At 45.1% G+C, this 13,013-nt stretch overlaps 1 protein-coding gene across 2 annotated transcripts in view; it reads right to left on the bottom strand.

The window, feature by feature from the left end:
* loaf (lost and found) overlaps window positions 1-13,013 on the bottom strand; it is a 33,296-nt gene extending 20,283 nt beyond the window's left edge. Inside the window, exon 1 of one of the 2 annotated variants that reach the window (XM_066300019.1) lies at window positions 12,614-13,013. In XM_066300019.1, coding sequence (XP_066156116.1) covers window positions 12,614-12,734 — 121 coding nt within the window. In that variant the 5' untranslated portion in view covers window positions 12,735-13,013. The remainder of the gene's footprint in view (window positions 1-12,613) is intronic. The other variant, XM_066300018.1, reaches the window with a different exon arrangement.

The following is a 13,013-nucleotide window of genomic DNA, read 5'->3' as shown; positions in this document are numbered from 1 at the left end:
AAGCCCTATTTTTACTATGGTTTCCCTTTAAAAAAATCCAGGTTTGTGTCGTTTCTGGGAACTGACCACTGTTATAAAAAAAAAACGTATTTTATCGCACTTGCAGAAGAACTACAACTTCTGTATCTGCGCACTTTTCATACCGTCACTAATAAAGGAACCGCAGACGTTTTAGTTTTTTGAAACTTCCAAATATCACCTCAAACTTATCCCGCAGACCTTCAGACCTTTTGCCATTTAACCGACTCCCTGTCTCTTTTAGTTTCGAAGACCTCCCCACTGCGCACGAAACAATGCTCACCCGCAACGGCCGTTGCTACATGGCCCGCTCGCTCTCCAGATCTAAGTCTATGCGATTTTCATTTATGGAGGCCCCGTGAAACAGACGGCGCGTTCCGCTCAGTTCGATGCAGTAGAGAGGCAACGAGGAGGCGTTCGAAGTGTCGCAACGATCGGGAGACGCTACTGACGGGGTGTCTTCAACGTGGTGCGCAACTGATGGCGATGGGAGAAATTTTGAACGCTTATTTCGAAGCTGTCGTAGCTAAGTCAAAAATTTATGCGGTTTTTATGGTAAATTACGTAGTGCCCCCGCCCCGCTTGGCCGTACGCGTTTATCGATTATTCGAGAAACGGACACGCACGTCAGGAGTTAGGCGACAAATTCAGCAGGCGCCTAGGCCGAGGACCCGAAACGGGGCAATCACTTTTCGGTGAAAGAGGCGGCAGCCGATCGGCGGAAAATCTTTAAACAGATCGAAGTGGAGGAGCTGCACCATTTCCGCGAAAAAAGGGGCCTGAAAAAGACGTTGCCGACCCGTGGTCGACTCAAACTACGGCTGTCACCTCTGGGACGCCTTGTACGTGCACGTGCCAACTGCCAAAATGGCACGTCCCAGAAAATTTGCGAATCCACGGCCACGGCGGAGCGCCGCAGATAAATCGCTTCAAAGGAACCGTTAATAGATAATAAAGCTCTTAAATTTCCCGCAGCTTTCAGTATTTCGCGAACACAAGGAGTAGACGGATGGAAAAAAAAACAAAAAAAAAACACACAAAACTGTTTCCTCTTTGTTATTCCGTATAATTTATTTTCGCCCTCTAGAGGCGCCCATGGAGTCCAGTTTAAATCTATCCCCCGTGACAAATAATCCTCAAAACTTTCCTTTGGAGGACTTGTTTCCAGGCATACCAAAATCCCTTTATTGTGGCGAGAATAACGGAGTTTAGAACTTCATATTTTGTTCTTTATTCAAACTTTCTTATTAACAGAGCCCGCCATAATAGCCCCGCACAATAAAATATCCCTTTGTTGTTTCCGTTTGAGATTCATGGTTCATGGCTCGCAGAAATTCAACTCTAAAATTCCACTTAAGCCTCACCTATCATGCCTAATCCCGACCCACTCAAGCAGCTGAATAAAAGTTAACAACCCTTTTGGAGGGCGTCCGTCTTTGCCTTACGTCTTTATTCTTCCGGTTTCCCTTCGTTCAAATATTTCAGTCTCGTCATAACACCGTTTTGATTGGCTCTTCAATAGGGATCATATCGATCCGACGTTCGAGGGCCTTTCCAGAGAAGTTCATTTAGCTCCCCTCTCGCACCTCGGAAATTTCGTATTCATTGAAAATAAAGGGGATTTTTTCCAATGACGTATTGCTTGTCTGAGTACGTGCCCAAATTGCCGAGTCCAATAACAAACAGAATTAAGTTCTGAGGTGTTTTTTGGTCGGAAAGATGATGGCACGAACGTGACATTTCTCCGAACCGTGTCGGCACTATTTAACATCGAAACATCTTTTTAAATCTGGAGATTTTATCGCCGGCAATGGCGTTTAGGTAGGACTTAAATTTCCGACGCTCCCATCCAGACATTTATTTTTAAGACCGCCATAATCGTCAACTTTTGTTCAGCTGTAATTCTTTCTCCGGGCCTTTACGACCGCCATTTCGGCTTTTAATTTAAACTCAGCCGCTTTAGAAGGTTGTAAGGGAAAAATAATCATTACTACTACGCAATTTGTGTTCGGCTATACGCCGGGAGGGGAGCCGAAAATACGTTGAAATAAAATCGCTCGCAGAGCTTAAATAGAGCGAAAAATAGCCGCTATTTCAGGCGAAAGTCTATTGGCGGTTATTACGGGGAACACATTAGGGGCCCATCAAATTGGGGTGACTTTTCTCGTTAACACGTCAAGACCCATGTTAAGCTTGAAGCGAACAAAGTGATGTATGCTGTAGATTTAAGTAATGGGGAGCTTTCAGGTTGGCAGGCTTCGGGTGAGCGCCGAAAAATAAATTATTAAGTATCATAATTAGAATTGCGGCACTCTCGGCCCGCGTCGCGGTGGTGAGCGCCTGAAAATTACTCGCGAGCATCTCGTGACGCAACCCGCCCGGAGATGGTTCCGCGAGTGCCGCGAACGCGTCACCAGCCGAACTGCGTAGGCAACCAGGGCTGCGCGCGGGCGGCGAACAGCCTCAGTCCGCCATACTGTCAAGAAAACTTCTCTTCCGACATGCACTCACTCATGAAACGCGCTTGAGCTTTCTACGGGGAGGGAGAGGAGAGCTGCGAAGACGCGACGTAATGTATCGTTTTTCTTCTGTGGCACATTAACCGAACTCTAAGAGAGTTACTTAGTTCTGTAGAGTTACATCTACAGGGCAAGAAATAAAATCGCTTCGAGAGACGAAAACGGTTGAAACGCGCCCGGCGCTCATCTACGGACGGAATCGGCCTTACAAAGTTGGCATCTCCACGGCCTTCCGGAACGCGTTCGGAGGTCCCAACCTTCGTCCTTAACGGACAAACCAAGTGCCCACGTCGCGCGGACGCAACACCTTCCGAAAGCGATTGTTTCAAAACTCCCGGCCTTCGTCCCTCTGAAGAGTAAAGCTGTTCGGTGTCTCCGAGTGCGGTTCGACGTTTCGAAAAGCCGTTTCGACGCACGGCGGTGCGTTTCAAACGTTCGCAACGCGTACGCCTCAATCTCCTCCATTTAAGAACGAGCCCGGGCGGCTCTCCTGGGTAAACGCGGGCGAACGTCGGAACTTCAACAGATCTTCTCTGATCGCGCATTTTCACCGGAGACCGACGCATCTCCAGCTCAAAGGGACGTTTACCCGACAAGAACCGATTAAATTTTCCGTCGGTGGCACCGCGAAGAGATGAGAAAAATTCGTCTCGAAGCGGGCCGCAGTCCTGCTCGCTCTTGACGGAACCACGCCGCAGTGGCGTCGGGGCGGGAGGGAATGCGTTTGCGACCCCATTTCTTAAGACCCCACGTTTCGGGCATCCATCTGATCCGGTCACGTGACTTGTTAGCGGGGGCTTTGCGAGCCTCGACTTTAGTAAGCCCACTTGATGCCCGGAAAAATTGTGACCTAAACGAAGGGATTGTGCGGACATTTTTGTCGTTTAACCTTTCAAAGGGCAAGGATCCGGCCTTAAAGGAAGAGGCTTTTGGGAAATTTAGAATCCTCCCCGGACGACAAAAAGTGAGTATCTTCAAACAGGCAAACGGAATTAAACTCTTTGCCGGCATGGAACTAAAGCAAACTTTTTTATTTCCACAGAAGTCCCGTTCGACCGAAGCTCACTCACAAAGGGGAGGCAGACAATTGTTTTAGTCAGGGGACAAAGTTGAGGCCGTCTCCCCATCTTTCAGTCGGCGCTTTATTTATCTTTAATTCTCGCCTTTCTCTCCATGAATAAAGGCGAGATACCCTTGTTTTCTGAGATATCGAGTGTGTAGTGTCAGTTGCAAAACAAATTAGGTCTCGGAGATCCACTTCCAGTTGATTCGTCGAAAATGGATTATAGCGATTCCGGGTTTTTGTTACGAGAAGTGTAAAGTGGCATTGAAACTTTAGAGAATTTTAGAGCGGGGACTTAAGAGGATGGAATGAGTTAGGAAAAATGAGCGCCCTTAACTCGAGCTTAAGAAGAACGTTTGAACTTAACCCCAAATCTAGGCCCGGAGTGTTGCAATTTTCCACAATTGAACTTTTGCACGCCTCTTTGGGACTTTCGCGGATCTCCCATGATTACCGCTCCAGCCCAGTGGCGCCGCACTGGGGTCTCCGCGCGTCGGCCGGCGGTTCGAAACCACAACGCTTTTGCTTTTAATTTCCGTTCTAATTTAAAAATCGAATTTTCCAAAAAGCAAAGGTGGCTTCCGTGCACTCTCCGCAAGTTTCGTTTGCTCCACGAAGTCGCATTGACGAGATCCGCGGCAAATGCACAAAAGCGACTTCCCCCGTGGCGCAACTTTCTTCAGTAATTATTCAAACTCGGAAATCTGAATTAAGAGTTAAAAACTCGCAGGGTGTTATTAACGAAATTCGCAGGGAACTTCCCCCCCCCGGTGAAAAAGCAGGGCAGGCACGCGTCGAGATTGGGGCAGAAGTCCTGCGGGTGCAGCTTTTTTTCGGAAATCAACTGACTTTGCGCCGTTTTCAAATTCGAAGTGCGTGCCCCAGGGACTCGTGAACAATCGCAGTGAAAAAATCACATAAAATGCACAAAAACTGCGATATTTCGGCAAAAAGTGCGTCGTTAACGTTTCGAAGTCGGAACGGAAGTTCTACGCCTCCCAAATGAACTTATTTATCGATTTTAGATGTTTTCCATCGCAAACTTTGCGAATTGGACACTCGGAGGGCGGCACTGACTAAAACCACGGAAAACGCGTTAAAACTACCCCCCTGCGGCCCCAAGAATCTGTCGTAAGTCGGTAACGCGCGGGGGTCAGCTCGGCGGCTGCAGGCGCTTTGAATGAGCTTTTTCCGAAATCGTGTCGATTTCGCGCGCTCTTCAAGTCGAAATAGTCGAGCGGGGAGTCGCAGGGCCGCGTTAATGAAGCTCGCAGTAAGTTCATTAAAAACCAGCAGCTTTCGGCCGGGAAATGGGCCAAGAAGTAACGCACCACGGCCGAGTGGGGGCTCGTAGGCCTCCATCGGAAATTGATCAAATTCAAAATTAAAAAAAAAAAAAATTTACGGAGCCGGATCAACAGAAATTCATATGAAGTATATAAGATCATTCGCCCTTTCCGGCTAAAAAATACGCAACAGATTTATCGAATCGGGGCCGTGGAAGTCGCGAGCCCCCAAGTTAACTTTTCTTGAACTTGATTGCTTTCGCGGCCTTTCCTGGGGCTGAGAAATGCCCCGCTCCAGATTTTTCTCTGCGATAAAGCATGAAAACTCAAGTCCATCAAGAAAAGACTGTTTAACAATTAAATGAATCGATGAACGACCAGGTTCTTCGAACGGCCATCGCACTCGGTACTCTTCGCAGGGCTCGTTGATCGCATTAGGTAGTAGTTCCGTTGAATTAACTCCTAGAGAAATTGCTCTTTTTGCGTGATCCAAATTACCAAATAACTGTTAGGAAATTGCTCACGTAATCGTTTCTTGTGAGGTCGTAGGCGTCCCACCGAGCGATCGATAATTACAAGTTTAAGGCTGATGCATGAACTCAGATAACGCTTTCATTCACCACACCAAATTTACTAGAAACACTGCAGAAACGAATTTAGATCTCTCGTTAGATTAACGGTTTTTCAACTCGAAAATAAATTATATTCGAAAAGTTTCCGAATTTGCATCAAACTCTGTTCGACGCGTCCGATTCCCGGATACGACAGATCCGTTCCTAATTAGTTGGAATAACATGGCCCTGTTCCCGACAAATTTGAGTTATAATGTGAGAAAGTTCTGGAACAGTGACTGATGGAAAATTTTGGAAAGTTTAACATGGAATTATTCAAATGTTCCATTAAAAAAAAAAAAATGGTCCAGATTATAGATCACCGCAGGTGGTGTTTCGACCAGAACGTCCACGTGCAGGACAGGACCGTACACTGGCGACCGGTTGATCTAACTCAGCTCCGACGTGTTAAGGCGACCGCCGGGAGACATGTAGATGCAGCAAGAATCCATTCGGTGGAATTTCGTCGGGTTCGTTTCTTTTCCCGAACACTGCAAAGTTCGAAAATTAATGGCCGCATCAGGGAATCCCAATTTCGGGGCACAAATCTCCGAATCGAACAAAAAGCTCCGAGCAGCTTCATAAGTTTCATTTCTCGGCGATAAAACATATTTGTTCACAAAGCGGAAACCGCCATTTTGACCATAGTTTTTAGTTAGACTCGGCCCTATTGTACGGTAAGTAATTGATTTGATTTAGGGCCACATTCCGGAAAATGCGCGATTTTACATTTCCCGGAAGAAATGTTTGCCGAGAAAAATGCGTTCCGTGCGATTTTCAGTTCGTTTATGGTAAACACAATAGATAGCCATATATTAGGAGATAGGAAGAGCAATCGGAAAGATCGCTTAAACGCGTGTTGACTCTTTCTTGAAATCGCCCCCTTGAGACCGAAAAGGGAAATCGAAGATGTTATAAATTGAGTCTGGTTTATTGGGGACGAATAAATTACGGGGGAAAATCACTCTGTAAGGATTTTTATGTACAAATTCGGGCGGGCAGAGAAACAAAAGTTGTTTAGAATCACCCTCGCTTTCCTAGCAGTTTGCAAACTAATTAAAGAAACGTTTTAAGATGAAGTTGTTGCCGAGTTTTCCTCAGTTTCGAAAACGTAAACAGTCAGGTGAAATCCGGCTGAGAATGCTATTGCTTGCTGCTTATCGTGATTAAATTATGGTTTAAACGCGAATCGTGGATGTGAATTTAATTTTCACTTTTGAAAATTCTCCTAAAATTGGACGCGAAAGTGTTTTCCTCGACGCCATAGTTAAGCAAAAATCCGGGCTCCCGCGCTGAACTCCTCGTTGTTGGTCATTGCTGCTGACCGGAATGCCGCAAGTTAAGCATTAAAATTCGCCTCCACTGTGTCAGTTCGATATTAAAAATGTCGTCATAGCATTAATAACAGACAAAAGCGTTTTCTTGACATTAGGGTGAAGTATCGCGCTGTGCAGTCATAATCAATTCTTTATCGGTAATTATTCTTGCTTATTAGAGTGCAGTGAATTAAGCATTCAATTTTACCTCCGCTGTGTCAATTCAATACTAGAAACATCGTTATAGCAATAATAACGGATAAAAGTGTTTTCTTGATATTAGGGTGAAGTACCACGCAGTGAAGTTATGTTCAATTCTTCATCGGTAATTATTATTGCTCATTAGAATACAGCGAATTAAGCATTAAAATTTACCTCCACTGTGTCAAATAAATATTAAAAATATATAGCAATAGAAGCAGATAAAAGTTTTTCTTGACGTTAGGGTGAAGTATCGCGCTGTGCAGTCATATTCAACTCTTTATCGGCAATAATTATTGCTCATTAGAATACAGCGATTTAAGCATTAAAATTTACCTCGACCGTGTCATTTAAATATTAAAAATATCTTTATAGCAGTAGAAACAGATAAAAGTTTTTTCCTGACGTTAGCGTGAAGTATCGTGGCGTGCATTCATATTCAATTCCTCATTGGTAATTATTATCGCTTATTGGAATAGAGTGAATTGGGCATTAAAAATCACGTCTGCAGCATTAAATGAACGTTCAAGATGAAATTACGAAAACAGATAAAAGTTTTTTTCTTGATATTTGGGTGAAGTATCGTGGTGGGCATTCATATTCAACTCCTCATTGGTAATTATTATCGCTTATTGGAATAGAGTGAATTGGGCATTAAAAATCACGTCTACGGCATTAAATGAACGTTCAAGATGAAATTACGAAAACAGATAAAAGTTTTTTCTTGACATTTGGGTGAAGTAGCCCGCCGTGCGTTCACATTCGACTCCTTACTGTTAGTTATTCTCGCTTGTTAGAATACAACGAATCAAGTGGTAAAACTCACGCGTAAGGCCCCAAATGAGTTTGGAAGATAACGTTGTGGCAAAAAGAGAAACATCAAAGCGTGATTTTCGACATTATACCGAAGCACATTTGCAGTATTAATCCCCCATCCGTTAATAAAACCTGTTACGAATGAGGTGCTTAAAAAAAAAACACTCACATTTGCCATAAATAAATATCGAAAATAATGATATCCTCCAATTTTCATAAATAATTACTTAACGCTGTTCATAGGTTGCAATGAAATATGCATGGCGGCCGACAGGTTTCGAATTAAAATTAAAGCATTCAGTTGACACAACAATAAACTAATTGAGTGCAATAAATTAATGTTTTATCGTTAAGATTTGCGCTGGAAAGCTGCCTGGCGAAGTGACCATACGTGTGGACCAGAGTCGTGGCGCGGGGGGGGGGGCCAAAAAATCGATTTCAATTTATTTTCTAAGAACCACTCTCGGCGCCATAATATTATATTTACTCCTGGAATATTAAATTTAAATTGCCTTACAAAACTGGGTTTGGAAAGTCGTTTGAAAATATACGACGTTAAATATTCAGAAGCGGGATGTAGTTTTTATCTTGCACCATTTTCCTCGCGGCGAGCACCGCGTTAAACCAATATTGAATTTGATGCTTTAAAATAGGTGGAAAATGGAATTTTGGAGAGGTGATTTAGTACTATCCATTACGAAATTTGCTCCGAGATTTAACGCACACAGGTCCAGGATATCTTCGGAGTGCCAAGCGAACTCCTGCTTAATTCTGCCGGTGGCTAAACTACAAAAAAATAGACATTTTATCAAACCCCAGAGAAAGGGCTTTTTTTCCAGGATTGAAGTTCCGACGAACTTCCTGAATATTTAATGAGGCTGGGTCGAATAAAAGGCGTATCACTTTGTAAACCAATTTAAGTTTAATTTATTTGAGTAAATAGCTTTCTGCCGTGGCAGAGCTACGTGGGGAGGCATTGTCCTTTGAAACCGAACCGCTTCCAAATCTACATTTGAGGAGTGTCCACAGTCGAAATTGTTACGTTCGGGTCTTCCATAAATATGAGAATTCCGAACGAAATGAAAGGTGATCGATAGCCGAGAGGCGAACCGGCCCTCACGGGCCTTCTGGTCGGAGGGCCGAGAGGGGGTCAGTAGACTGCGCTAGCTGGTCGAGTGAAGAGCCGCAGAACCGCTCATCAATTTCGAGCTAAAGCTCGAATGAAGACGAGCCCGATTCAGATTATTCCGCTGAGGGAGCTTCAGCTCCGCACCTTCGCCTTCAGTTGAAACCGAAGGTTCGACCGAAAACCGGAGTGTTTCAAATACGGCCCTACCAAGCAGATGGGGAGACGTGAATGTTAAAAAGACAACAACAACGATGATACGTACGGGTGGTGGAGAGGGGACCCGTGCTCGCAGGTGGGGTTCCCTACCTCACTGCTGCCAGACCGAGTGCCTGCGCCAGCTGCCGCGTCAGCGGAGCCGGAAACCTCACAAAATATACCCATGCGAGGTCTAATGAGTGCGTGAAGCCACTTAAATTGCCATTTACTCCTTCAGGGAACTGACTAAAGACGAGATGAACGCACGCTGCGAAACTCTTACGTCATAAATTAAATTTAAAAAAAATTAAAAAAATGTTTGAAAATTCGCGACCCTCATCGGTCTGTAAGTAGCGTCCGTAAGCATTTCGCTCGCTAATTAATAACGAAACTGCACTTCGGCACAACATGATCCATGTGGATATGCATTTCCTCATACCGAACTTCATTCAAGAGGTTAAACTTGCTGGTTCGATTAGCGTCAAGGAAATAATAATACGGTTTGTTTACAAGGCTTTGTTGGCATTAAAAGGCTTGAATTACTCAATGTCGGTTATTACAGGAGCGTATTGCGTGTCATGGTTCGCAATTTGCATTTTTATATATAGAGACTCAGCTGTTGCAGAAATCCAGTTAAATTCTCGCTTTTAATAAAACCGTGCCGCTCAGAAAATGATCATAAACCCATTTCCCGTCTTTATTAGAGAATATTCTCGCCCCTCTAACCTCCAGATAGCGGTAGCCGGATGTTAGGCTGAGGCGATTCACCGCCGGGAGTATCCGGAATCTCCAACAAGAGTTGTTCGCCTCGATTTAGGGTCATTAACAAGTTCTATATCTCGACCGTTTCAGACTGAACTTGTCCAATTAATTTTGTATCGACCACTCCAGATGGCGAACGGTAACGTGTGTTAATGGGAACAATACTGAAACTAAAATTTACGGACTTATCGTAGTGTGTAATTAGTTTCGGAAAGGGGTGGCACGGGGGCTTATCAAAACGTAAAATCCCTTCGCCATTTTGTCCAGAAGTTGAGGTGGTCGGTGGAAAAACTTTGCGTTTCCGGCAGCCACAAATAGCAATTCCCTGCGACAGTTCCTTAATTAAATCAGTAGATTCGAGCTAAGACCCGGAGTTCACTTCTTCGCTTCGGACTTGTCCCTAATCAACGCGGAACCATTTTTTACCGTGAAGCGCGGCCCTTTTTATAGCCCCGAATGTAATCACTCCTGCTTGGCGGGAAATCGATAGCGCCGGACTAGTCAGGACCTTTATATAAGAATGTTTTTGCCACTAGGGCCAGACACATACACAAAGTGACAAGGGGAGGGCCACGAGGGTTATCCAACGCAGGGGCGGATCGACCATTATATTTCGCCCATTCGAGCCGGGGGACGAAAGAGTTCTGGTTACTGGGTGATTTCTTTGTTTCTTCAGGTACTGACCACGGAGGCGCAATGCGAGGAATGCCCCTTCCGCCGCTGCCGAATGGTACATTGAACTTTTCAATGATCACTTTTTGGATTTTGTCGATTGTAAAACCGGGTCGAAGTTAAAAGAAACTCGAAACAACAGGGATAATTGACATCTTTCTATCGCAGAGCGAATTTGCCACCCTCGCACCGCAACGACGCTTAAATGGGAGCAACTTAAAGACGGCAAAGGACTAGATATTACGACAAGCGAAGACTTATCGGGGGCAAGTTATTAATAGCCGACTGCCTCTCACGAAAATTGACGTGGAGTTGCGCATCATCTCTCGAAATAACGAAGACAACATTAATTTATTCTCCGCGATTTCGCGGCGAGTTGCCCGTATGCAGAATTCCACCGCGCCTTCGCCATTCCATCAAGACACCGATCCGAATTTCTCCTCCTATGCAGGATTCACCCGCGCCTTCGCCATTCCATCAAGACACCGATCCGAATTTCTCCTCCTATGCAGGATTCACCCGCGCCTTCGCCATTCCATCAAGACACCGATCCGAATTTCTCCTCCTATGCAGGATTCACCCGCGCCTTCGCCATTCCATCAAGACGCCGATCCGAATTTCTCCTCCGAGGAGCCCGGACGGTGAGTTAACGACACTCCCGCAATTTCTCGTGATGACGAAGTGAATTTCCGATGGTAGTACGAAATAGAACACAATTTTCCTCGATTTTGCCGTTGTACGAGCAGACGGGATAGCGACATTCGAGTGAAAAGGAAAGCTGCCGCAGCTGCCTCGCTACCTTCATAAGACCTTGTCAAAGAGAATATTCCGTTTGAAACGAAATTCATACTCAACATACACTCGCAAATGTTCGAGCTCAATATTAACAGCCGCCCAAATCCACGTATCAAAGTTCCGAAATATCCGGGCTTCCATTCGGAAAAATAAAACTTGAAAATGTCTCGTCGTATCGCATTAGCATACATATAGACTCGCGGAGAAAATATCAGATCTGTCTTCATAAATTCGGGTAAAGTCAGGAAAAGGCCCGTAAATTCTCATGAAGATCGGGCAAGAGAGGGGTGGATACAGACACGAACATGTTTGTATCTGTACATGCCCCAACATGATTTTTCCTCTGTTATCGATTCGTCCTTGCTCAACAATCCTTTCAGGAAAAACTTCCGAGAACTTTCCTCGTCACTAACGACCCCGAGTTGGAAATTTAAATTGACCATGGAAACATCCATTCATTTTGGTCTCTCTGAGGGCGCAGATGTTGGTTTGATTTAGAAAGCCACTTCCCCCTCAAAAAGCGGCTAAATTTGCCTCATTACATCCCTGCAGCAACAGTATATTTCATCCGGAACATTTTTGTCCTTGGAAATTTATTCGGGGATGATTAGTATCGTTTGTTTTATTAGGAGGGGGGGGGGGGTTAGGGTATGGGGGGGTGGGGGGGGGTTAGGGTATGGGGGGGTGGGGGGGTCATAATGAGTATTATATAGTCGACGCCGGGAATGCTCCGCCGGCGAGGGATTTGGAGACTCGACTCTCTTTACCCCTAATGCATTATTTGGAGTACTTTTTGGGGAGCTCGGTGGCATTATTTCAGACTATTGAACTTTGCATGAAAGGTATTAATTATTCGTTGAATGCCTCCATTCAAACTGAATTAAAGTGAACGATTGGATCGAGGGCACCTTCTAATTGATTCGCACAATCTCCATCTCGAGCCAGGAACAATGCCTCAAGCGATATCGCCATTTGACACCAGACCTACACTTGAGAAATCAATTATTAGTTTCTCGGGCCCTTGGATTTCGCATAATGTACAGTTTAAGCAGACTTCGTCGGGTGTTCCATTGACTTTAAACAATTGAATTTTACGAGTCGGGCTTCGGCGGATCCCCCCATCGGGGGACGTTATACGTGCGTTTTACGTAGTCACAACACACCAACGCAATCAATAAGAGTACATGAAGATGATAATAATAACAGACTTTTCCACATCAAACTACTTACAAGACTTGCTCTTGTCGGCCCCCACCAGGCCGTTGTAACTGAGGCTTAAAATAAGGAACAAGAATACTGTCACTAAAGTCAATAAACTCGGGGGGCCGGGGCCCCCGTCCCGCAGTCCCATGCCACTCAGATCATAACCAACGGTTCCCGGCCATTATTCCACACCCGGACGATTCCTGCAGGACAAGGTCCACCTATTCGGGCACTCACATGCTTCCTGCCGAAAAACGGACTGCTTGCACCCCGCAAAAATAGAAAATAATCACCCCCCAAGGGCTCGAACGACCCCTCAAAATGGACGAGAGTACGAGTCCCTACTAGAAACGGATCGTAGTTGTAAATTTACGTCGGAAACTCGCGCAACCAGCCCGACGGCTCCCTATCGATTCCAGAGCCGGCG

This window comes from Euwallacea fornicatus, chromosome 35 (assembly GCF_040115645.1).
Source record: "Euwallacea fornicatus isolate EFF26 chromosome 35, ASM4011564v1, whole genome shotgun sequence".
NCBI lineage: Eukaryota > Metazoa > Arthropoda > Insecta > Coleoptera > Curculionidae > Euwallacea > Euwallacea fornicatus.
Note: the sequence above shows the minus strand (reverse complement) of the source record. Positions and strands in the feature narration are given on the sequence as shown.